This window comes from Muntiacus reevesi, chromosome 2, assembly GCF_963930625.1.
Source record: "Muntiacus reevesi chromosome 2, mMunRee1.1, whole genome shotgun sequence".
Taxonomy (NCBI): domain Eukaryota; kingdom Metazoa; phylum Chordata; class Mammalia; order Artiodactyla; family Cervidae; genus Muntiacus; species Muntiacus reevesi.
In genome coordinates, this window is record NC_089250.1 from 31,007,599 (window position 1) to 31,035,130 (window position 27,532).

The window sequence follows — 27,532 nt, forward strand, 5'->3', positions numbered from 1 at the left end:
CAATGTAACCTTACAAAAGCTACTTACCTATTTGAGTCTCATCTATATTTGTATGTTATGTGAGAATAAGAACATAGGTATTAAAGGCTTGTCTTATTAAACATGATATCACATATAAGTAACCAGCACAGTACTTGTTAGTTGACTCTGTGTGACTCCACGGGCTGTAGCCCACCAGGCTCACTGTCCATGGAATTCTTCAGGCAAGAACACTGGTGTGGGTAGCCATTCCCTTCTCCAGGGCATCTTCCCAACCCAGGGATCAAACCTGGGCAGCATAGTACTTGGCACCATATAAATGTTCACTTCCATGTGTGTATTTTTTTTTTTTTCCTATTCGTTTGTACCATGTCGCCCCTTCTGTGGTGGCTCAGATGGTAAAGAATGTGCCTGCAATGCAGGAGACCCAGGTTCAAACCCTGGGTTGGGAAAAACCCCTGGAGAAGGAAATGGCACCCACTCCAGTATTCCTGAGTGGAGAATTCCATGGACAGAGGAGCCTAGTGGTGGGCTACAGTCCATGGGGTCGCAAAAAATCGGACAGGACTGAGCAACCTTCATTTTCACCTTCCCCTTCTGTAAAACATACCTCCTTAGCACTACTATTTTTCTGCCACAGGATGCTTGTCTTCTCCCTCTTGGAACAAAAAAGAAAATACGTTATGCTATTTTAGAACTTTTACCCTTTTTAAATTAATATGTTACTCATTCTGCATTACTTTAATTTTGCCTTGGATTGTGGGCTGTTAATCAGGCTCTTCATTTATGGCCTACTTGGTAGCTGCTGTCCCTGCAAGGTCCTTTCCTTGTATTTTTTATTCATTTTATCCCTTTATTGCCCATTTTATCCCTAAATCCAGTCCCATTTCCCCCTCCTAATTAGGCACTCTTCCTGCATTTAATATATGTCTTTGAATATGCATGTACTTACATATGTATGTGGATAAGTAATATATACATGTGTATGTGTTTTAATGCATATTTTAATGGCATTGCCTATAACTTTTATTTTCCCCTTTATGCTGTATTGTAAGGATTTATCCTGGTTCTATAACACATCATCAGTAAGTTGCTTCTGATTGAGAGCATTGTATTCCATACTATGTATTTATCAAAATTAACTCATGTACTCCCTTAGGAAGTTGGATACCTGGGAGACCAACTTCCTGCTACTGCAAACAATATTGAAATAAGTATATTTTTAAAATATTTCATGTTTCTGATACTATTTTTTAAAGTATTTATTTGGCTGCACTGGGTCATAGTTGTGGCACGTGGGACCTAGTTCCCTGACCAGGGATTGAACCCAGGCCCCCTGCATTGGGAGGGCAGAGTCTCAGTCACCGGATCGCCAGGGAAGTCCCTGAAATAAATACCTTAACACTTGTCTCCTTGTGGACCTACAAAGGAAGTTCTCTGAGTCACAGATGTGAAAGGTGGAACTGCTGGGCCATAGGACAAATAATTAATTTTACTACCTCAGTACTTTGAGACTGCTTTCCAAACTGGCTGAATTAACGATCTTACAAATTCTTAGCAATATAATAAATAGATCTCATTTTTATTTCTCGGATATTAGTTAAGTTTGAGCATCACTTTCCATTCTTATTAGCTGCTCAGCTCTTCTCTTTGTAGAGCACATTCTTATTCTTTGTTCATTTTTATATTGAGCTTCTCATCTTTTATTTGTTGATTTGTAGTTCCTAGAATGTTTCTATATTAATGTCATTAATTTTACACATTGCTAAAAGCTATGCCGGTCCATCACTGCCTGTTAGCTTTGTTTAAGGTGTTGTTCACTGACTAGAAATTCTTCATTTTAACATAGCCATAGTCATCATTTCTTAACCTAATTAAAAATTCTTTCGGGGTTATGTTTAAAGAGAACAGCCCCTTACCTACATTTTGCTCTATTAGCTTTGCAGTTTTTCCTTTAAACCCTCTTTAATCTACCTAGAGTCCAACTTTTTCTACAGTGCAATGTATTATAGAAATTTGTCTTTTTTTCATATCACCAATACTATCTGCTGAAGAGTTGATCTTTTCTCCATTATATAAAGTGATGTTTATTTATCATACATCACTCACTTTTTTATATATATAAAAAGAAGAATGCTCTTGGAAGAGTGATGATCCAGATGAGATGGGCAAGAAAAATATTCCTGGCCATCCATCTTCGGGAGGATAATGGTGATGGCTCACTCTGGAGCCAAACTTCTGAAGCCACATGCAGACAGTAAACCCTGAACTCAGGCAGTGGCTCTAAGTGGATTTTTAAAAATCAAGAATAAAGAAAGAAATAGTCTAATTAGGTCCAGTGCTTCAGATACTGTGAATTCCTGCAATTCCTTCAAGGCTTAGTAGCAGAACAATGTGTCTCCATGTCAAGCTGCATGTGATGTTTTCACTGTCATAACTATGCTATACATTGCATTATAATTATCCTTCTGTAGTAGCTACTTATACCTGTTACACAAAACTTTTCAATTTTCCCAAAGCTTTCTGAAATTTATGGCATGATTTAAGGTCCTTGACACAATATAGTATTTAACTGGTAAACTTTTTTGTAAGCAAGGAAAAATCTTACCCCAAACAGGTTTGATTTATGGTTTACTCCAGTATTCTATACATAAGTAAGTCCTCAAAAAAAATGTCCTTGGCTGATTATCTGGCTGAGTGCCCACATATTTACTGGGTTGGAATTTATATGCAGAAGGAAATCTTCTTTCATGAAAGTCATGATCTATCTTGCCTTTTGTTAGTAGGGAAAAACAGCAGAGACTTCAAGGACTATTACATTGTGTAAAATTTAACTCCATGCAGTTATTCATGGAATCCTTCCCAGGGACCATACAGCATTCTTATGTGCTTAAATAAATATTTCTGCCTTTACCCTTGGATTTTGATAGAAATTATTTTGGGTTCTTATTATTCATTTACATTGCCCCATGATGCTAAACAACAAGTAGAAAATGAAATCAACCAAGCCAGTATTTCCCTTAGAAACTGGGAGCAGACAGTATTATGAGTTGGAGTCCTAACTAAGGTTTGGTAATGGCTAGCACCAGTAATGACTTTGTTTTCCATGGCTATGGATGTACCTGAAATTTAAGAGCAGATCAAACTCACTCATCTAACAAGTGTTCATTACATCCAGAGATTTCTTGAGAGTGTCACGTCGGACTTGGTGAATCACTAAATCTATAAATGGAGTTCAGAGTTTCTTTTTTAGTTTGGATCTTGGTGAAACACTTGTAATAGCTCACCATTACAGAACAAAAATTGTTACTTATGATTTCCAATTCACACAGCTGATAGATTACATGATAACATTTCCTGGCAGACGATGATCTTCTATGTGTTCCACTGTGATGCTCCAGTAATATCCTACTGTTCCAAAACAGATTTTTTTAAGCTTTCTAAAGTATAATAAGGGGTTTTGCTAGTGGCTCAGTGGTAAAGAACCTGCCTACCAATGCAGGACAATAGTCAGAAACGACTTAGCGCCTGAACAATAACAACAAAAGTATAACACAACATGAATTTTGATAATGTCACGTGAACTCCATCCTCCCACCCCATTTATTTCTGAGGACAACTCTGAGGACACTAGAGACGTGAAGAGAGTTTCAGACAAGGGCAGGTAACTACAAGCTCTTGTGATTTCACAACAACTCAGACCAACTCAGGAACCAATACAAACAACATATATGTTGTTTGAAACCTCAGTTTTGGCTAATGTAAATCTAGGTAGGATGGCTGTAAAACACCAACATGTTTTGAGGCTGGCAACACAAATGTTAATGCAAATGTGAAACAAGAAACCAACTTCGGTTGTGTTCATGGCAAAAGATATACCATATCCTCCACAACTTAAAAGTTTTTCTACTGACATTTTACTGGATCATGGGTATCTTTGGAACAATGCTCCTTGTTTTCACACTATTTTGAGTATTTCCAAAATTCTTATCAGTGACACTGGAAATTCTATTTTAATATTCTAGACAAAACATCCAAAGTTAAAATAGGAAAAACTTAAGCTCTAAATGTCCTAATCATATGTGATTTTTATTAAAATAACTTACAAATTCTCCATGTCATATATTTAATGATTTATTACAATATATTCTATTATATTTACTTATCAATCATGTATTTTCAGTGTCATCAAAAAGCAAAGTTGAAGTTTCTACCCAGCAGAAAACATTTTGAGGGAAACATTTTACTAAACTATAAAATACTGAGTGTTCTGATCTATTTTTCATAATCACTGCTAATAACATGATAGAGACACTACCAATCCTGCTAGCAGATTTTTAAAAACTAATTAAACCCATTAGAAGCAGGAGAAAACAGTCATTTATTCATTGCTACAAAAAAGATACACAAATTAGACTCTATGCAACTAAAAGCATGGTTCTTTTAGAAAATATTTATATATGAACTTTTAAACCAATTTACGGAGGTAATGGGTTTCATTTGCTATAAAAGAACAAATGAGAATGTGAATTAAGAAAAGTATTACAAAAGTCAACTACAATCAAACTAAAAATTAAAGATTAGTTTTGCAAAGTAAGCAGTTGGCGGCAGAGTGTTCTTACAAGTGAATGTTGAATAAAACAATAATCTGGCTAAGTTAAGAATTCAGAATTATATTCATAATGAATTTGTCGTGCTGTTCATTTCTGCTCTTCTCACACTGGTACAAAAATGAGTAGGAAAGTGTGCATGTAATTATTTAAGTCAAATAACTTATTCAATAGCTGTAGGGATAAAATACATTAACATGTATCATCATAACATAAGGGAGTGTAGTGAAAATGCTAGTATTCAATGTCTCCTTAAGGTTTATTTCATATTGGTGTTTGAATGATTAGTCTTAGTTCTCATGTAAACGTACACCTTTCCTTGATGAGAATTAAGTTTCTCTGGGTTTTAGTTTTTACGACTTTCCTATGAAATCAATCAGCTTGGTAATATTCCCATTTCACAGATGTGGGTCCAACCCACCACCCCCATGGGCTATCTATCCCACCATCACATGGGAGTCTGGGGGGCAAAGACCATGATTTACCCTCAAATAAGTTCAACCGGAATCAAGGGGACTGCTTTCTCTCCTATCAAATCTCCTCTACCTAGATTCTTCTTCATTTGGTGAAGCCTTCCTCCTTTACTAGGTTTAATTCAGAAACCACCTCTTCTCTGAAATAGATTTCACTGAAATCTATTGAATCATTCTTGTTTCATTCCTCACAGTACTGTCTCCTCAAAGCTTTAGTGAACATTGAGCACAACGTGTTTACAAAACGCACATCAATGTGTTTACAAAACACACAACTCTTCCTTCCTGCAGGCCTTAAGTCATTTTTATATCTCCCTCACAGAGCTTGGGAAAGGGTCAGCATGAAGCAGCTTTTCCCTACAGACAACACAACAGATAAGAAAAATTGTAACTGCCCTTGAAGTAGTAAATATAGGTATGTTAAAGAGTGATTTTTAAATGTAAAAGAGGAAAAGAATTGGCCTAAATCCAACCACTACATCAGTGCAGTTCAAGACACAAGTGAATGTAATTAGAAGCATAAGAAGTCATTCCTGAATAACAAAAGGCTTTTTGCTTAGGTAAACAATTTTCTTATATGCACTTTTTAAGATAGGAAGAAAGGCAGGAAAGATTTTATGGATAATAGAGGTTCCTGCCAGAAAAGAACTGCAGTGATACTTGGTAACTCAGCTATTCTCTCCAAAAAGAGTCTTTAAGACAGCCTACCTTTTAATATCTCTGGTGAGGGTGAAAATGGTTGTTAAAAATATCAACAAAGAAATATTCTTAGAGTCCCTACCTCACGCCAAATACTTGCCAAAAGATTTCATAGATTATCACATTTTCCTAATATGAGTTAGATTTTATGATCCCCATTTTATAGGAAGAGAAACTGAAGATCAGAACAATTAAATGAGTTCCTAAGGTTGCAAACGTAGTGTGGAGCATGGAGCCAACCAAATTTTGGGACTCTTCCTATGAAACCCTACAACCCTCTCTCTTGGTGTTTGGGAATATTGTTGCTCACCAACTGCATTATGTGAACATGATGCCCATTTAAAGGCATTCAGGCTGTTTCACATTTGCTAAACTGTAACTTGAGGATGCCTTTCATGTGAAGCTGGAGAATTTGTTTATACTCTTTGGGCATCTCATGGAAACCACGTTTAGGTAACTCATTGTCGTAGTAGTGATGGCTGACAGGCATGTTCTCTCCAGTTCTAGAGAAGGGCCAGAATCCATACAGCTTCACGTTCTCACACAGCTCGACTGCCACGCTTGTGATCATCAAGCCGGTGGACAGGCGATGTTCGGTCACACCTTTAGTCCTCCAGAAAAGTGCAAGGTTTTTCAGGTACTTGGGATGGAAAAATAAAACCTTTTGTCTTGCTTTAGATTCCTTCAGTGTGTAGTACACCTTAAAAGAGGCCGCAGTATTGGCCCTGAAGGAAAACGCAGGCAGAAGGACGAAAGCATCTCCATAGGCTGCAACATCCTTCAGAAATATTTTCTTTTCCTTTAAGTTCCCATATCTGCCAAATTTTTAAAACATTGTGATTTCAACAATAATCATCAAAGGAACAGTTTGGGTAACATGAAGCTGAATTCACCACTGACCAAAAAACAAAACCAGTTATGTCACTGTATATAAAAGAGACAAACAGAAGATTCAGAGAAATTAGGGTTAAGTAAGCATCTTGTATAATAAATATCAAGGGATAGGTCTCCATTTCTTTCTTGGTATATCTATTCTTTCATTTCTACCTTCTTACAGAGCAATATCCTTGCTGGACATACATTTTTAAAAATTATTTTATCTTCAAACTCAGAAATTTTTTCCTGAGGTTGCTTTTAATGCTGAAACACCTTCCAAATGGATCATACTGACACATTTTCTCAAACATAGCACATTCTTAAAATATCTGTACACTTAAAAAATTTCATTGAGCTGTATGCAAGTATACATATTATTATAAAATAACAATTTCCTTTAGAACAGCAGTCCCCAACCTTTTTGGCACCAGGGACTGGTTTCACAGAAGATAATTTTTCTATGAAGTGTGAGGTGGGGGTGGTTTGGGGATGATTCAAGTGCAGTATCTTTATTGTGTACCTTATTTCTATTATTATTTTATCAGTTCCACCTCAGATCATTAGGCATTAGATCCCAGAGGCTGGGGATCTCTGCTTTAGAAAACCTAAAATATCTATATGCATACACACATATGCATTTTAAATTTCCTCCACGGACCGTGATATGTGTTAAATTTAAATAATGCCTCAGTAAATACACTGGTATACCTAAGTGCATGTGTTTAGAAAATAAACTCTGGGGAGACAGGTACAATATTTTATATTCTCTTAATCCATACTAGAACTATTTGAGGGATATATTTTACTAATAACAATTATTAATCACTTTGGATGAAAACAACTGAATAAAACTAAGTATGGGATTTTGGGGCTTCCCTGGGGGCTCAGACAGTAAAGAATCTGCCTGCAATGCAGGAGACTGGGGTTTGACCCCTGGATCAGAAATATCCCCTCAAGAAGAGAATGGTTACCCACTCCAGTATTCTTGTCTGGAGAATCCCATGGACAGAGGAGTGTGGCAGGCTACAGTCCACGGGGTCGCAAAGAATCGGACACAACTGAGATACTAACACTTTCACTTTTAATGGGATTTTCATTAAACAGCCAATATTTCATAGTAGTGACATTGTGGAAAACAAAATATGGGAATTATTTTTTAGTAATAAACTGCCCAAAGTGCCCTGACAATTTTGTCAGGTTCTTCTAAGGCTTACTCTCTGAAGCTTCAAGAAAGTTTTATCAAGACAAAATAGTAACATTAAAATTCTGAAGGGAAATAATTTTTTATAAACTTCAGTACTGGTGCAAAACATGAAGAGATAAGTAAGTTCTGTTGTGATTAGCAACCCTTGACTTATGACATTAGAAGTACAACTGGACATACTTCTTATGAGCCACAACCTAAATTACTAATATATTCTTAAGTATTTTCCTTACAAAGCCATTCCAGTCAGCCTCAGCAGCAAGATTAGGGCTCAGACAGGTTAAATAATAAAACAGGTTAAATAATAAAAAAGTGGTCTTGAAACAGTTATGTAACTTGGAGGGACTTACCTTAGCTTTATAATACTGGGATTTAGTGTCACCAGGTTGGTTTTAGTGCCAACATCACTGGTAACATTTCCTGTGGTTGGGGGGAGATTACACCTGAAATTTGGAAGACAAAATATTCTCAAAATATAACTTTCAAAAAAAAGTACATCCACACATATGCATGTGACCATTCTTATTTTATTGAAGAAAATTACTGCTGTAAAGTGTCTCGGAATTCATCTGATTTCCATCAAAAATATTTAATAAGTACAGAATTCAGACACGGGTTTGATCCCTGGGTTGGGAAAACCCCTTGGAAAAGGAAATGGCAACCCACTCCAATATTCTTGCTGGAAAATCCTATACCCTGGCAGGCTATAGTCTATGGGGTTGCAAAAGAGTCAGACATGACTTAGTGACTTCACAACAGCAACAAACTCTTAGTTGGCATTTCAATATTGGATAAAACATAAGAATCTGATAAATGCTTTCAGTGACAGAACTAGAAGTGACAATTACACCTTGCCTAGCATTTGAAGAGTTTGCAGTCCTTTTTAAAAAATTATTTTTATTAATTGGATTTCCATGGTGGTCAGTTCAGTTCAGTTACTCAATTGTGTCCAACTGTGTGATCCCATGGACCACAGCATGCCAGGCTTCCCTGTGCATCACCAACTCCTGAAGCTTGCTCAAACTCTTGTCCATCAAGTCGGTGATGCCATCCAACCATCTCATCTTCTGTTGTCCCCTTCTCCTGCCTTCAATCTTTCCCAGCATCAGAGTCTTTTCCAATGAGTCAGTTCTTCTCATCAGGTAGCCAAAGTATTGGAGCTTCAGCTTCAGCATCAGTCCTTCTAATGAATACTCAGGACTGATTTCCTTTAGGATGACTGGTTTGATCTCCTTGTGGCCCAAAGGACTCTCAAAAGTCTTCTCCAACACCACAGTTCAAAAGCATCAATTCTTCGGCACTCAGCTTTCTTTATGGTCCAGCTCTTACATCCATACATGACTACTAGAAAAACTGTAACTTTGACTAGATGGACCTTTGTTGGCAAAGTAATGTCTCTGCTTTGTAATATGCTGTCTAGGTTGATCACAGCTTTTCTTCCAAGGAGCAAGGGTCTTTTAATTTCATGGCTGCAGTCACCATCTGCAGTGATTTTGGAGCCCAAGAAAATAAAGTCTCTCACTGTTTCCATTGATACCTATCTATTTGCCATAAAATGATGGGACTGGATGCCATGATCTTAGTTTTTTGAATGCTGAGTTTTAAGCCAGCTTTTTCACTCTCCTCTTTCACTTTCATCAAGAGACTCCTCAGTCCCTCTTCACTTTCTGCCATAAGAGTGGTGGCATCTGCATATCTGAAGTTATTGACATTTCTCCCTGCAATCTTGATTCCAGCTTTTGCTTCATCCAGCCTGGCATTGTGCATGACGTACTCTGCACATAAGTTAAATAAACAGGTTGACAATATACAGCCTTTACGTACTCCTTTCCCAATTTGGAACCAGTTTATTGTTCCACGTCTGTTTCTAACTGTTGCTTCTTGACCTGTATACAGATTTCTCAGGAGGCAGGTAAGGTGGTCTGGTATCCCCACATCTTTAAGAATTTTTCACAGTTTGTTGTGATTCACACAGTTAAAACCTTTTGCGTAGTCAATAAAGCAGAAGTAGATGTTTTTCTGGAACTCTCTTGCTTTTTCAATAACCCAACGGAGGTTGGCAATTTGATCTCTGGTTCCTCTGCCTTTTCTAAATCCAGCTTGAACATCTGGAAGTTCTCAGTTCATGTACTGATGAAGCCATGCTTGAAGAATTTTGAGCATTACTTTGCTAGCATGTGAGATGAGTGTCTTTGGCATTCCCTTTCTTTGGGATTGGAATGAAAGCTGACCTTTCCCAGTCCTGTGGCCACTGCTGAGTTTTCCAAATTTGCTGGCACACTGAGGGCTGCACTTTCACAGCATCATCTTTTAGGAACTGAAATAGTTCAGCTGGATTCCATCACCTCCACTAGCTTTGTTCATAGTGGTGTCTCCTAAGGCCCACTTGACTTCAGATTCCAGGATATCTGGCTCTAGGTGAGTGTCACACCATTGGGGTTATTTGGGTCATTAAGATCTTTTTATTATAGTTCTTCTATGTATTCTTGCCACCTTTTCTTAATATCTTTGGCTTCTGTTAGGTATCATTGTCAATTTACAAATTTTTAAAAACTGAGGCATTGTCATGGTTATAATGTGTGCCAGAAGCAAAGCGTACATAAAAAATTAAAAATTTCCTGATTCCCATATGGATAGTTTTTCCACCAAATTAAGCTGTTAATAAATAAAGCACTAATGTTCTTATAATGATGCTTTCATATTGATGTTCTCATCCTCTTTTGAGTACTAATTGGTTTTTAAATTGGAAAACAAATTAAGAATTGCAATTTTGAGTAAGCATATTCTTGTCACAAAAAAAGGGAAAGTTGGTTACGATTCCCTAAGTATCTTTTACAGAATTTCAAGTAGACCATTTCTTTAAAGTTATATATACAAAGGGAGCATCTCGGAGGAAAGCTGTTTAAATTTGACTGTGTTCTGCAATGCTCCTGAGGTTAAAATAATCTATTTCATCCTCTGTGAAATATATGAATAAATGAAACATGTTCTTCCCTCACTGATAAAAAAGATACATCCTAAAACAAAGATGGCACTTTGGAAAACACAAATATTAATCATAGATAACAAGCCACAGAAATAACTTCATTAGTGGACTTCCTGTAACAAATCTACTTTCTAGAACATAACCACTTCATATCCTTTTGAAGACTCAAAAATGATTTTGAATATGATATCACTGGAGACCCATGGGGGGATATTGTGTAGTGCATATATATAGTACAGTGAAGCCACTCAACACCTATTCTTGTTCCTTACACTTTTAATTGACAGCTCCCAAACTTCTGAAATGAAAAATAATCACAAGCAGTTTCCAGATGGTTTTATAAACTATGAAACATGAATGTCCAAAATCAATATAGGCTTAAACATTAAATAAATTTTAATGACATCAACTATGTATAGCCCCCACCTGACCTTTCTGTTTGGAAGGTTAACATCAAAATGAACTCTCTATTCAGAAAAATACTTGGCATAAGCAAATGCAGAATCTAGAATATATGCATTTATTTCAGAGTTATAAATTAAGTAGCTGTTGAGTTGCTGTTTTTCTGCTTGTTAAACCTAAACTTGTATTTCTTTTTTTTTTTAAACCTAAACTTGTATTTCTTATACCTGCTATAAAGTAAAATGGATATTTAGGCATAATATTCACCCCAGATGTTTTGGGAATTTTCAGTCTATAAAACGTCTACTATGAGAAGAATTATTTATTTTCCCCCTGGCTTTTCCATACTGAGTACTTTAACAAAATGGCTAAATCGTGCAAGTATTTGCCATTTCCACATTCATCATGAGGAACACAATAATTGTTGGACTGCCAGGTCTGTTCTGTCATTACTTTCAGCATAAAATTCTAAATGATATTAAAATGAGGGGGAGCTCCTGATTCAAAATTGTGTTTCCTTTTCATGTGCTAATAAAAAGGGCAGCATTAAATCAATAAAGATCAAAGGATCTTCCTCTGATGCATGCAATCAGTGGTCATGAAATAGGAAGAAACAGATTTCAACTTTACGAAAAGCTACATTTCAATTGAAATCCATCCTCACAAGGATGAGTCATCTATCTTTCCATCATGTTCTGAAAGTGGAGATGCTCTCTAGTTTTTCTTATTAGTTCAGAAACACATAGAAACCACTTTTGTTTCTGTTTTTGGCAAGCTAGCTTATACTGAGATATAAACATTTTAAAAGATCAGACTTTTACAAGCCACATTTTTCCCCCTTAAATTTCAGGTCAGAAACCTAAATAAACAATGATGTTGTACAGCTATACAAAATCGAAGTCAGCATTTTCACAAGTATTACCTGAAAACAAAAGTTTTCTTGAAATGCTGTTTAAGAAAAAAGTTATCCTTGATACACTGAAGGCTCTGACAAGTCCTTCAGTGAAGATCTCTTTCACCATGATTTCATACAGGGTTTTTGGAAAGTTTAGTAAGCATAGCACAATTTTATCTTTCTGGTATCAACATTCAAAGGAACTCATGATCCATTTAACACATCAGAAAACACACCAGATAAATTGTAGGCTTAAGCAACAAAGTTCAAAGATCAAAATTTAAACAGAATATCTTTATACTATTCCTTTAAAATATTCAACTGATCTTGGATTTAAAAAAAAGACAATTTGACAGTACTTACCTAAAAACGAAGTCAGATTTATCGATTTCAGCTCCACAGAGAGACTGATTCAGAATCCCCCCATTTCCAACTACTGCACATTGATTAAAAGAGTATCCCACAAAAGGCTGAAACTATCAAGAGAAAGGGAAAAATTGCCATAAATATCTTTAGTTTTAGAACCATAAACATCATCAGCTTAATTCAAGTAGCTGAAGTTTTACATATACTAAAGAAAGAAAAAGAACAAGAAGCAATACCATAGCATGTTAATCAACTTCTGACTAATCATAAGATATCCTGTAGGAGTTCCCTGGTGGTCAGGGAATGCGGCCTCGATCCCTGTTGGGAAGATTCCATTAGGCACGGAGCAACTAAGCCTGTGCACCAGAACTACTGAAGCCTGCGCCCTCTAGGGCCTGTGAGCTGTAACTACTGAAGCCTGCGCCCTCTAGGGCCTGTGAGCTGTAACTACTGAAGCCTGCGCCCTCTAGGGCCTGTGAGCTGTAACTACTGAAGCCTGCGCCCTCTAGGGCCTGTGAGCTGTAACTACTGAAGCCTGCGCCCTCTAGGGCCTGTGAGCTGTAACTACTGAAGCCTGCGCCCTCTAGGGCCTGTGAGCTGTAACTACTGAAGCCTGCGCCCTCTAGGGCCTGTGAGCTGTAACTACTGAAGCCTGTGCCCTCTAGTGCCTGTGAGCTGTAACTACTGAAGCCTGCGCCCTCTAGTGCCTGTGAGCTGTAACTACTGAAGCCTGCGCCCTCTAGGGCCTGTGAGCTGTAACTACTGAAGCCTGTGAGCCCGGAGCCTGGGCTGCACAAGACAAGCCACCGCAATGGGAAGCCCGTGCATCACTAGAGCGTAGTCCCCACTTGCCGTAACTAGAGAAAGCCAGGGCGAAACAATGAAGATACACAGCACAGCCAAAAATAAATAAATAAATTAATTTTTAAAAAAGAAATCCTGTAAACCTAAGTTTCATTTTTCTTGAGAGGAATACATATCATATCATATACAATATAAAGTAAAAATAGTAAATATAATACATTTGCTTTTAAAAGGTACTTTAATATATTTTATGTCCCATAACTAAGTAAATAAATTGAGGATGACAAAATTTCACATGGGTCTTTCTGACAAACAGCCAAAATTTTCAGCCAAAAATAAAGCAATTATAAAGTTGCATTAAATTCTCTACTCTTGGCCATAAACTTAACAGTTGATTTAGCAAAAGTTCTCTGTGCTTCTTAAATAGTGAGATCTTCAGGCTCAGTGATGACAGGAAATTTACACCTGCTGTCTCCATAAATGATCAGCCACGGTACTTTGAGGAAATCTAGTCACTCTGTGCTGATTTATTTCAAATTCATTTCCAAGACCAGAACCATTTTTGTTTCCTCCAAGGGTCCAACTGGCCAATCCCCAAAGACCCTTCACTACGACCAAATCCTTCACAGTCTGAAAATAACTGGTCAATTGGACAGTGTTGTTGGCCTTTGCTGGTCACTTTTCTGGAAACCATGCTGTGACCTTAATCAGCAGCAAGGATGTCAGCACAGACTTCTGCAATGCAAGGTCCTGATTCAACTGTTTTGTCTCTAGAATGTGAATGTAGGTACTTAAGGGGTAGGGAGTATGTTTATTACTTTTCATTCCCCCTCATCTTTCACTGCACTTGCCCGGAGGAACATCACTTCTCAATGAGTGACTGCTGGCCCAGTGGCCACCTGGGTATAACCCCCAGTGTCAGGTTGGAACCCAGCTGTCCCAGCTTATGGGAACCAACTGGTAAATATTCAGGAATTTTGTCAGCTGGTTGTAAACCAGTGGTAAATTATAATCACAACGGGGGTATTTACACTGCTGCTGTCAGGGAATCCTCCTGTCTGGTGTACAAGCACACCCCAGGACCAGTGTGCTTCTGAGCTGCCCTACAGACCCTGAGTCACCTGACTGCCCTGTGCTGATGCTGCAGTGGGAGATGCCAAAGAAGTGATGAGAACTATGTTTCAGCACATCTGGATTGTCCCTAAAAATGAAAAATCATATTGTGCTTCTTATGTGAAAAGTACTTTTCTGAGTTGTAACTTAACACATAGAATTCATACAACAGCCTTGTGAGTACTTTACAAAGAAGATGGAGGCACGAGTTTAAGTAATGGCTAGAGTGCTCGCTTCGGCAGCACATATACTAAAATTGGAATGATACAGAAAAGAAAAGATGGTAACGATAACCCTATATGCAAAAAAGAAAAAGAGACACAGACGTACAGAACAGACTTTTAGACTCTGTGGGAGAAGGTGAGGGTGGGATGTTCTGAGAGAATAGCATTGAAACAAGCATGCTATCAAGGTTGAAACAGATCACCAGCCCAGGTTGGATGCATGAGACGGGTGCTCAGGGCTGGTGCACTGGGAAGACCCAGAGGGATGGGATGGGGAGGGAAGAGGGAGGGGGGATCGGGATGGGGAACACATGTAAATCCATGGCTGATTCATGTCAATGTATGGCAAAAACCACTACAATACTGTAAAGTAATTAGCCTCCAACTAATAAAAATAAATGGGGGATAAAAAAAAGTAATGGCTAGAGAGCAGCAGAGCTGGGATTCAAACCCAGGCAGTCTGTTTCATAGTCCACTGTCATCTTACAAATGCTCTCATTCAAGGGGTAAGGGTTAACTTAAGCATGTGCCTTGGGGCTTCCCTGATGGTTCAGTGGTTAAGAACCCACACTTTCATTGCAGGGGGTATGGGTTCAGTCCCTGGCTGGGGAACTAAGATGCCACACGCTGCTTGGCATGGTCAAACAATTAATTAAAATACATTTTTAAAAAATGACGTGCCTTATTTCTCTGTGTGGCTTTGGTGCCCAGCAGAATGCCTGGCTCTTTAATGAATGGTTCTCACATACCTCTGACTATTGCAAGTCACTGAACTTCTACTAACACCTGGAGATGTTTTCAGACAGTGTTTACTAAACAATACCACAGTAAATTCTGAACTTTACAGATAAGGTGGAATGTAAATAGGCTCTTTATGGTACAATAGAAGAGATTACTGAGAGGAACCTATCTCCAATTAAGCACTTAATATAATGAATATTTTTCTCTGGTTTCTTGGTCAACTAGGTAGAAAAAATCCATACATTTTGAGATCTCATGTTCAGTAAGAGATTAAATAAATGAAAATTTCAATGTCCCTTAAACCTCCTAATAAAATGCAACTTTGGGCAACTCAACAGTTTGCTTGTTGCTCATTCCAATTGTCAACCAAATTTGGGGACTTCCCTGGTGGTCCAGTGATTACTTCCACTGCAGAGGGGTATGGGTTTGATCCCTGGTCAGGGAACTGAGATCCTGCATGCCTTTGCAGTGTGACCAAAAGTAAGTAAAATAAAATGAAATGGAGAAACACACACAAAAAAGAAAACCAACTTTGTTGTTTCTTTTCAAGTTACTTGGTAGAGTTTTTGGAGAAAGTGACTTTACAACATTTCATCAAAAGCATCTAACACTGTGATTTGCTCACCGTGTGCCTGGCAGAAGAGAGCAGGGTGGGAGTGCGGAAAGCAACTTTGGATGCTATGTCCATGGACAGGATGTTGAAGAAACACAGAAAAGTGAGTTCACCTTGCAGTTGTTACTGTATTAACTTCAGAATTTCCTCCCCTCAGTTTTAAAAAGTCAGCATCAATTTGGAAAATGGATGCTGTTGTTAATCTCATCCAGAATTATTAAGCTTATGTTAAGTTATTCTTTTCAAGGTGCCAATTAGAAGCAAAAAATACCTGCTGTTCCTCTATTCTGGCCAGCCTAAAGCAAGGAAAACATTTGAAAAAATGGCATGGGTGAAAGAGTTGCTCTCTGTGGACCTCCCCAAGGCCTTCTCTGATAAGGGATATAAATATTCTTTGAAAATGAAACTGTCAGTCACTCAGTCTGACTCTTTGTGACCCCAAAGACTGTAGCCCTCCAGGCTCCTCTGTCCATGGAATTCTCCAGGCAAGAATACTGGAGTGGTTTGCCATTCCTTTCTCCAGGGGATCTTCCTGACCCAGGGATCAAACCTGGGTCTTCTATAACGTAGGCAGATTCTTGACCACTGAGCCATCTTTAGTTGCTATCGTTTTAGCTATTGGTAATTTCAATGAATCATGAGGGGATTTTCAGAATGCTGTATGAATTGGTCCCCATTCCCTTCTGGAAAATGTGCAATATTTTTTCTCTATCATTTTATATTGATTTTGTTCATTCCCAGAAAACTATACTTCCCTTTAATTGTAATATTTTTGGAAAAAACTGGAACAACTTACGTGACAATAAAACAATCAAAAGAAGTCAAATGTCCAACATAATGGAATTAATTGTAAGAACTGAATATTCTACAGTTGGTAAACTGCATATATAAAGTGATCCCATTTTGACCACTGACGTGGCCTAACTGCTTTTCATCAAATCATAAAAATATGTCTGAAAGTATAGTTTATTAGCAGTGGGATATTCTTCATGAGAAAAATTTCCCCCAAGTTTGGATTTATATTGTAATGACAATGTATCATTACTTAGTTTAATAAATGAAAATATAATGAATGCATCTATGCACTGGGAAGCGTTCTAGGAACTTGGGATACATCAGTGAACGCATTAGATAAAAAATCCTGACTAGGAAAAAAAGGATAAAAATTATCTTTTCTACTATTGATTTCACTGTTATATTTTTCATTCTTATCTGTCGTTCCTTCTTATCTAACTATATCACTTTCACCATTTGCTTTTATGGTCATCTTTGTCAATTTGAGTTTCTTAATTATGTATATTTTAAATCTTTCTCAGATTGCTTCCCACAAACTAAATTCATCTTAAATTTTAAAATTTTAAATTAAAAAAAAATCCCTGTCTAGTGGAAGTGATATTTACTAACCAGGAATTCTAATGTATTTACTTCCCAAAGATTTCTCTGTGAAAAAACTAAGTTAGTCACCAAAACCGACAAGTGGAAGAATCAGCTAAAAAATGGTTATCTCCCCAAGTCCTGGTAATTACTATGCAGAAAACCCAATACTTCGTCTCATACAAGAATGAATCATGAAGACTCAAGGGCTAGAAGAGTTTACTATTTAAGATACAAATACCATTCCCTGCAGAGCCACAAGGATTAAAAACTGCCTGCTGAAAATGGACCACTGTACGGAATCAACTCCTCCATTTTTATATCTTCATCTGAGACAATGTTCACCTTAAATGGTGACACAAAGAAACCACAAGAAATTTTCACTCACCACTGGCAACATATCAAAAATGTTTTCTCTAATTTGGATTTTGCTTTTACTTTCCACCTCATAGGTCATGTTGGTCCCGATGGGAGTGTTGTTTTGAGAAACAATGAAGTTTTGAACAGCATCACAACAGGAAGCGAGTTTTGCTCTGCAAAGGATGAGACAAGTGAGTCAAGGATTAAGACTAAGAAATCCAAAATAGAGATGAGGATGGAAAATGCAGAAGAGAATTTTGCCATATCGACTTTCAGAGAGAAGATACCTCATTCACAAGGATGACATTTTTATCTCATTCCATTCTAACTGGCCCTGGATGGGGTAAGGATAAAATAGCAAAGAACATTAATGTACTTACACTCAGGTAGGGACTGAGTCACCCATAGGAAATACTGAGTATATAATGGTTTACATATAAAGACTTGGAACTTCTCTGGTGGCCCAGTAGTTAAGAATCCACCTGCCGATGCACTAAACGTGGACTCAAGCCCTGCTCCAGGAAGATCCCACACGCCGTGGAACAACTAAGTCCGTGTGCCACAACTATTGAGCTGTGCTCTAGAATCCGGGAGCCACAACTACTGAGCCCACGTGCCCTAGAGCCCATGCTCTGCAACAAAAGAAACCACCACAATGAGAAGTCTGCACAACTCAACTAGAGAGTAACTCCCGCTTGCCTCAACTAGAGAAAGTCCGTGCACAGCAACAAAGACCCAGCGCTGCCAAAAATAAATAAATAAGGAAATAAATATAAAGACTTCTTTCTCATGATAATGTTGTAACAACAAAAAGACAATGATAGAATAGTTTCTAATTATGTTATTAAAAAGTATAGAAATCAAATTAAGACCAGTATCACACACTATCACCAAAGCAATATGTAATCATTTTTCATAAGACAACTTCAACAAAAAGAAGCACCATTCAACAGTGATTTTTTTTCAAGTTTCACTGAAGTATAATTTAAAAATTCAGGGAATTCCCTGGTGGTCCAGTAGTTAGGACACTATGGCAGAGGGCCTGGGTTCAATCTCTTGGTCAGGGAACTAAGATACTGCAAGCCATGCAGCATGGCCAAAAAAAAAAAAAAAAAACCAATTCACAAATGCAAATTGTTTATGTTCATGTTTTGATACTCACACATACTGTACAGTCATCACCATAATCAAACTAATCAACATATCCCATCACTCCACATAGTCATCTTTCTTTTTGTTTTATGGTAAGAATACTTGAGATTTACCTTCTTAGCAAATTGCAAGTATACAATACAGAACAGCTAACCATAACTGCACTGATGCACATTAATAGGGTGAATTTTTAAGTGAGGTGAATTTAAAGCTGCCATTCTTTAGGGAAAGTTTAGTGTAATTTAGAGCCAAGCAATGTCTGTTAACTATTCCAGTGGAGTGACACCTTACTGCCAGAATGCAGACCCAGAAAGGTCCTTTCAGGGACCATCCAAGTTTACCCCCAACTTCTGGCAAGTGAATCTAGAACCACTCAGAATTTACATTTTGCAGGTGTAATTCTCCAGAGATGTAGATTCCATATAATCTCTTGATTGTAATTTCACAATTTGAAGTCAAGAGACTCTGTCATTTGCACAACTGAACACTCTTCTCTTAAATCCACTTCTCTGGTTAGTTTCTCACAGAATCTTTCCACAAAAACACTTCATGTAAATGAAAATGGTAACCATCAAGCAAAGCTTGAACTTTTTCAATCTTGATGCATTTAGAGAATTTCCTCTTCTCTCAGATTTTTTTCATAAGACCAGTTTTTCACTAAAGTCATCTTGTTCATCTTTAAACGTTTACATATTTCTCTGTTTACTTAAAAATATATATTATAGTTGGGTCCTATCATAGCACAAGGAACAGTGAATACTCAGTGGGTATTGATACCCTACATTTCCAACTGGTTCTTCTACACTGCACATGTTTAAATTGGTTTTTGGTCCTGAACGGTATACTTTTATATATGTTCCTACTGAACTTGATTCTTTTGGAAAAAATACAACACTCTGGTCTACCATGGTCATTTAAAAAAATATTTATTCATTTATTTGGCTGTGTCAGGTCTTAGTTGCAGCACATGGTATCTTTAGTTGTGGCATGTGGGATCTTAGTTCCTGACCAGGGATGGGATCGAAACTGTGTACCCTGAATTGCAAAGTGAATTCTTAACCACTGGACCACCAGGGAAGTCCTGTTCATTTTGAATTACATTCCAGTCACCTTGGATTCCAATAATTTTCAGGGTATGAAAAGTCAGTGCTATGATATTATTTGAACTGTAAAAATCAAGATTTTCAAGTTAGTTCTTATAAGTTAGCTTATGTTATTAAAATAGCATCCCTCTCTATTTCAGACCCTACTATTTCTAAAAGTGAGATCACAGAGAACAACAAAAGAAAAAATTGAAAATGAAATGATGTGTCATCAAAAACATGATATTAAGTATTTTTAATTGTAAATTTAATTTCATAACAATTCATGTGACATACTGAAAACGCAGAAATCCTTATGTGTTTATAATTTTAAATATCTCTTACAAAGCATGTTGAGAAAGGCAGTGGAACAGATTCTCAAGTACTGTCTACAAGTAATTTAATTTCTCTAAGGATATCTGGTGCTTGAAAGAATATTGCATCACACACACACAAAAGCACTAAGCAGAGTACCCTTTGTGGGATTTTAAATAGTTTTTTTCTGGGAGTTCCCTGGTGGGCTACCGGTTAGGATTCAGTGCCTTCAGTGCTGTGGCCTGGGTTCAATCCTTGGTCAGGGAACTGAGATACTACAAGCCATACAGTGAAGCCAAAAAAAATTTTTTTTTAAATTTTTTGAAATTATATTCTCAATTATAAAATTTTCAAATCCACGGGAAATTTGCAAGAACTGGACTATTTGACTAATGCATTTGAATAATGACCAGACAGACTCCACAAGTAATTTTTTTTTACTGTATTTGCCTTAATGTGTATTTACCCATCAATTCACTTTTGCTGTTACAGTTATTACAATTCAAAGTAAATTAAAGGTATCAGTAGACTTCACCCCAAAATACTTCAGCATGTATATCATTATTATGTATTTGGGGGTAGAATTTACATACAATAAAATCCCAAATGTATTCAATGAGTTTGAGAAGTGCAGAAACCCCTGTAACCCAATCACCTATCAAGATATAGAATATTACCAACTCTACCAAACAATTCCTCAAACTCTTCCAAGTCCACGTCCAGCCCAACTCCCCTAAAGGCAACCCCGTTCATGATCTTTTTCTTTTTTACCAAACATTAGTTTTGCCAGTTCCAGAATTTATATAAGCATAACTATATTAATACAACATTTTAAATCAACTGTACTCTAATAAAAATTTTTGTACTTAATTAAAATATCACATATATATACTTTTGTGTAAGGCTTCTTTGACTTGGTATAAATGTTTCTGCCATTCATGTATGCTGCTGTGTATGTTGGTAACTTGTCCCTTTTTATTGCTGGAGTCATGTTCCATTGTCTGAATGTGCCAGAATCGATTTAGCCATTCCTTTCTTGCACTTTTAAGGAAATCACTATCAAAAATCAATGTTAACTTTGTTGTGCAGCAGAAACTACAATAGCACAACATTGTAAAGCAATTATATTCCAATAAAAAAATAAAAATAAAAAAGAGGGGGAAAAAGTCAATGTTAAACACCTAAACACTCATAATAACTTCCCAGGAAAAACATCAGAATAATTATCCAAAATGTCATTTTTGTAGCCTATGTTGGGTCACTTACTAACGGGACACTTTAAGCCTTTATAGTCAACAGCAGAATTATAAATTTATGTTCTTTGTCATTTCCCTGTTCATCCACAAGGTAAAGATCCCTGTAACAGCCAGTGCCTAGTATAGAGCTGAGATGCTTAGAACAAACAAAACAAAATAAAATTTTATTTCTGTTATTCCATTTTCCATCATTACTAAAAACAAAGTCAATTCTAATCCTTGGTGACTCCAAAGTCAACAAGATGCACTCACAATAATGAGCATGGCAATTTCCCCCTTTGTGCATAAAAAGAACAAAAGACATGAAGAAACAAAGGACAGTGATGGTATTACCTGGATGTGATGGTGAATTTCATCGGTCAACTTAACTGAGCCAAGTTGCTCAGAGAACTGACAAAACTATTTTGGGGGGTGTCTGTGAGAGTGTTTCAGGAATGGATTAGCATTTGAACCTGTACACAAAGTAAAAAAGCTCACCATTTCCAATGCATAGTAAATGTGTCCAGCCAGATCGGCATTCACAAACCCATCCTTATAAAGCACTGTACTTTCCAGAGCCACTGCATATTTAGTATGACATCTGATTCCCACAAAAACCAAGAAGGTAGAACATATAATTATTCCTATTTTACAGATGAGAAAACAGGAGTTGAAACTTTACTATGATAGGACTGAGGTTGTTACCTTATGTTAACTTACATTTTCTGACATTCACTTCTCTGCAATTTACATTAGAGTACATTGGGTGGGTAATGCTTGACTTTGAGCTTTTCCCGTTAGGATGCTTTCCAGAATGGCACCAAACAACCTAGTGGCTCCCAAAATAATGCTGGTAGCACCTCGCTGACAACCTGTCCAGACACAACTCAAAGGCTGCAAAAAATTTTACATGTGAATGCTTCAAACCCTCTATATAACTGAGACATTCAAGGTTCTTGTTTTACACAGAGGGTGCCCATGGTCCCTGATGGACAGGATCAAGGCTTTCAAGTGGTCCAGACACTATGTCCCAGAATTTAATGGAAAAGAAACCCTGGCTTGATGATGATCTAATCCTGCTCTGTCATGCTTTCAGCAACTTTATCTGCACAATCCAGTTCCGAAAAGAAATCTACTCCCTTCCATCTCCAGGAAAAGACTGGAGACCCTCTATACTGCACAGATTTCCAAATCTAGAAACAGCTTACTTCCTTTCACAGTGCTTCACTCTTGAGAGAATCAATTCCTAGGCAAGTTGATAAGAAGTCCAGGGTCCCTGAGGAGAAGAAAGGGGTCCTGGGCTCTTGAGGAGGAGATTGGGATCTGGAGTTCTCAAGGAAGAGAAATGGACAATTTTTTTTTTTCTTTAAGCCTAGAACTGATGATTGCAAAACAAAACAACTCATCTTGCTCAAGGATATGCTTTTCCTTAAACTTTGTACCAATGATTATATAACAAAAATAGATCCTGCTTGAGGACATGTTTCTCCTTCTTGAGAACCTTCTGACTAATCCTGTCACATTAAAATGTATACTATGGGACTGGGTCTGGTAAGATCTTTCTATTATTAGTTCTAATCCTGTTATCTTAAAATGTATATTGTAGGAGTGTCTGTTAAGACCTTTATAGCCTTGAGACATTCTTTTGATTTATTGTTAATAACCAATTGAAAAGTATATATAGCTCCATTGCTAAGACTAGCAAAGGGGGCACTTTCTGACTCCCTTCTGATGTCTATGTCAGAAGCTTTCTCTGTCCCTTTTTATACTTTAAGAAAACTTTGCTATACAAAAGCTCTTGAGTGATAAAGCCTGGTCCCTGGTCCCGAAGCTAAATCTTCTTCTTCAGAGACCACAGCCTTGTTTAACTAAATGAAACTAAGCCATGCCTTGTGGGGCCACCCAAGACGGATGGGTCATGGTGGAGAGGTCTGACAGGATGTGGTCCACTGGAGAAGGGAATGGCAAACCACTTCAGTATTCTTGCCTTGAGAACCCCATGAACAGTATGAAAAGGCAAAACGATAGGACACTGAAAGAGGAACTCCGCAGGTCGGTAGGTGCCCAACATGCTACTGGAGATCAGTGGAGAAATAACTCGAGAGAGAATGAAGGGATGGAGCCAAAGCAGAAACAAAACCCAGTTGTGGATGTGACTGGTGATAGAAGCAAGGTCTGATGCTATAAAGAGCAATATTGCATAGGAAGCTGGAATGTTAGGTCCATGAATCAAGGCAAATTGGAAGTGGTCAAACAGGAGATGGCAAGAGTGAACTTTGACATTCTAGGAATCAGCGAACTAAAATGGACTGGAATGGGTGAATTTAACTCAGACGACAATTATATCTACTACTGTGGGCAGGAATCCCTTAGAAGAAATGGAGTAGCCATCATGGTCAACAGGAGAGTCCGAAATGCAGTACTTGGATGCAATCTCAAAAACAACAGAATAATCTCTGTTCGTTTCTAAGGCAAATCATTTAATATCATGGTAATCCAAGCCTATGCCCCAACCACTAATGCTGAAGAAGCTGAAGTTGAACGCTTCTATGAAGACCTACAAGACCGTCTAGAATTAACACCCAAAAAGGATGTCTTTTTCATTATAGGGGACTGGAATGCAAAAGTAGGAAGTCAAGAAACACCTGGAGTAACAGGCAAATTTGGCCTTGGAGTATTGAATGAAGCAGGGCAAAGGCTAACAGAGTTTTGCTAAGAGAACGCACTGGTCATAGCAAACACCCTCTTCCAACAACACAAGAGACAGCTCTACACATGGACATCACCAGATGGTCAACACCTAAATCAGACTGATTATATTCTTTGCAGCCAAAGATGGAGAAGCTCTATACAGTCAGCAAAAACAAAACCGGGAGCTGACTGTGGCTCAGATCATGAACTCCTTATTGCCAAATTCAGACGTAAATTGAAGAAATTGGGGAAAACCACTAGACCATTCAGGTATGACCTAAATCAAATCCCTTATGACTATACAGTGGAAGTGAGAAATAGATTTAAGGGACTAGATCTGATGACAGACAGAGTGCCTGATGAACTATGGATGGAGGTTTGTGACATTGTACAGAAGACAGATATTAAGACCATCCCCACGGAAAAGAAATGCAAAAAAGCAAAATGACTGTCTGAGGAGCCCTTACAAATAGCTGTGAAAAGAAGAGATGTGAAAAACAAAGGAGAAAAGGAAAGATATTCCCATTTGAATGCAGAGTTCCAAACAATAGCAAGGAGAGATAAGAAAGCCTTCCTCAGCGATCAATGCAAAGAAATAGAGGAAAACAACAGAATTGGAAAGACTAGAGATCTCTTCAAGAAAATTAGAGATATCAAGGGAACATTTCATGCAAAGACGGGTTCGATAAAGGACAGAAACGGTATGGACCTAATAGAAGCAGAAGATATTAAGAAGAGGTGGCAAGGATACACAGAAGAACTGTATAAAAAACATCTTCAAGACCCAGATAATCACGATGGTGTGATCACTCACCTAGAGCCAGGCATCCAGGAATGTGAAGTCAAGTGGGTCTTAGAAAGCATCACTATGAACAAAGCTAGTGGAGGTGATGGAATTCCAGTTGAGCTATTTCAAATCCTGAAAGATGATGCTGTGAAAGTGATACACTCAACATGCCAACGAATTTGGAAAACTCAGCAGTGGCCACAGGACTGGAAAAGGTCAGTTTTCATTCCAATCCCAAAGAAAGGCAATGCCAAAGAATGCTCAAACTACTGCACGATTGCACTCATCTCACACGCTAGTAAAGTAATGCTCAAAATTCTCCAAGCCAGGCTTCAGCAATATGTGAACCATGAACTTCCAGGTGTTCAAGCTGGTTTTAGAAAAGGTGGAGGAACCAGAGATCAAATTGCCAACATCCGCTGGATCATCAAAAAAGCAAGAGAGTTCCAGAAAAACATCTATTTCTGCTTTATTGACTATGCCAAAGCCTTTGACTATGTGGATCACAATAAACTGTGGAAAATTCTGAAAGAGATGGGAATAGCAGACCACCTGACCCGCCTCTTGAGAAACCTATATGCAGGTCAGGAAGCAACAGTTAGAACTGGATGTGGAACAACAGACTGATTCCAAATAGGAAAAGGAGGACATCAGGGCTGTATATTGTCACCCTGCTTATTTAACTTGTATGCAGAATACATCATGAGAAACTCTAGGCTGGAAGAAGCACAAGCTGGAATGAAGATTGCCAGGAGAAATATCAATAACCTCAGATATGCAGATGACACCACCCTTATGGCAGAAAGTGAAGAGGAACTAAAGAGCCTCTTGATGAAAGTGAAAGAGGAGTGTGAAAAAGCTGGCTTAAAGCTCAACATTCAGAAAACTAAGATCATGGCATCTGGTCCCATCATTTCATGGCAAATAGATGGGGAAATAGTGGAAACAGTGTCAGACTTTATTTTGGGGGGCTCCAAAATCACTGCAGATGGTGATTGAAGCCATGAATTTAAAAGATGCTTACTCCTTGGAAGGAAAGTTATGACAAACCTAGACAGAATATTAAAAAGCAGAGACATTACTTTGCCAACAAAGGTCCGTCTAGTCAAGTCTATGGTTTTTCCAGTGGTCATGTATGGATGTGAGAGTTGGACTGTGAAGAAAGCTGAGCACTGAAGAATTGATGCTTTTGAACTGTGGTGTTGGAGAAGACTCTTGAGAGTCCCTTGGACTGCAAGGAGATCCAACCAGTTCATCCTAAAGGATATCTGTCCTGGGTTTTCATTGGAAGGATTTATGCTGAAGCTGAAACTCCAATACTTTGGCCACCTCATCCGAATAGTTGACTCATTGGAAAAGACCCTGATGCTAGGAGGGATTGGGGGCAGGAGGAGAAGGGGACAACAGAGGATGAGATGGCTGGATGGTGTCACTGACTCGATGGACATGAGTTTGAGTAAACTCCAGGAGTTGGTGATGGACAGGGAGGCCTGGCGTGCTGCGATTTATGGGGTCGCAAAGAGTCGGATACGACTGAATGACTGAACTGAACTGAACTGAACCATAAGCTATCACTCTCAAGAAGTAGGTTGGTCAAGGCCTAATACTTTTAGCTTTGACCTATAAAGGTGGAATCTGAATGTGTACAAGTTGCATCACAGTTGGTCTAATGAAATACTTTGGAGGCAGAGATTTTTGTTCAAATTGAAGAAATTTCTTTTTCTTTTACCACTATAGGTGCTGAGTGTTTCCTTGGTTTTCATCTTCGCTTTTTTGTTTTTTTCCAGTTCATTTTGAGTCCCAGGTCAAAATTCTCTAGTTCTAAATGGGATGCTTCCCAGATTTCCATGAAATGTTAATGATGGCTTAAGGCTCACAGTGTACAAGACACTATAGGACACTCTGAATACTAACTACCTAAGTGTCCCAGCCCAGGGCTCACAGGCCTCTCTTCTGTTTATTAAACTCTCTGAGACTCCCTAATGAGACGTGTGGCAGGCAGGGTGAATCAGAGACTAAAGAGCTGCCTTTTTCTGAGATCTGTTCCCTAAGACTCTAATGAGGGTTCTAGGAAAAGGAGTTTTAAAACATAAGTACCTGCACAAATTCAAGGCACTTATTTATCATTCCAATCTTAGAGCATGTTTTTAAGTCCAATTTGTCTGTAAGTTCAACAAAGTTAGCCTAGGTACCCAACTAACATGATTGGCTGTATTGTACTGTACTGTCAAAGGTTTGTACTTTTCACACAAATAATATGTAAAAAATAAACACAAAAAGTAAATAAAAACATTTTAAATCTTACAGTACAGCATCATGAAAAGCATGCTGGACACACAAACTAACTGACTTGATTGGACATGGGAATGCATGTTCGTATCTCTGAAAGTTTAAAACTTGAAGGTTCGTATGTGGGGGACTTACTAATTGAGACAAGCACGGCAGAGAAAGACACTAAGACACAGAAAACAGGGCCTGTGAAAGCTGGGGGGAAAGAACAGGAAACACGCAAATTGCTGGGGGAAAGTGTCTGGCACTGGAAGGGAGAGTG

At 38.0% G+C, this 27,532-nt stretch overlaps 1 protein-coding gene and 1 pseudogene across 1 annotated transcript in view; one reads left to right on the forward strand and one right to left on the reverse strand.

The window, feature by feature from the left end:
* Positions 1-4,161: 4,161 nt before the first annotated feature.
* The window catches only part of ST8SIA6 (ST8 alpha-N-acetyl-neuraminide alpha-2,8-sialyltransferase 6), a 143,006-nt gene continuing 119,635 nt past the window's right edge, over positions 4,162-27,532 (reverse strand). Inside the window, exons 5-8 of the mRNA XM_065919578.1 lie at positions 17,748-17,892; positions 12,488-12,600; positions 8,192-8,284; positions 4,162-6,576 (exon numbers count right to left, since the gene is read on the reverse strand). Of these exons, the coding sequence (XP_065775650.1) occupies positions 6,111-6,576; positions 8,192-8,284; positions 12,488-12,600; positions 17,748-17,892 (817 nt within the window). The 3' untranslated portion in view covers positions 4,162-6,110. The remainder of the gene's footprint in view (positions 6,577-8,191; positions 8,285-12,487; positions 12,601-17,747; positions 17,893-27,532) is intronic.
* On the forward strand, positions 23,536-24,459 carry LOC136157812 (craniofacial development protein 2-like; annotated as a pseudogene).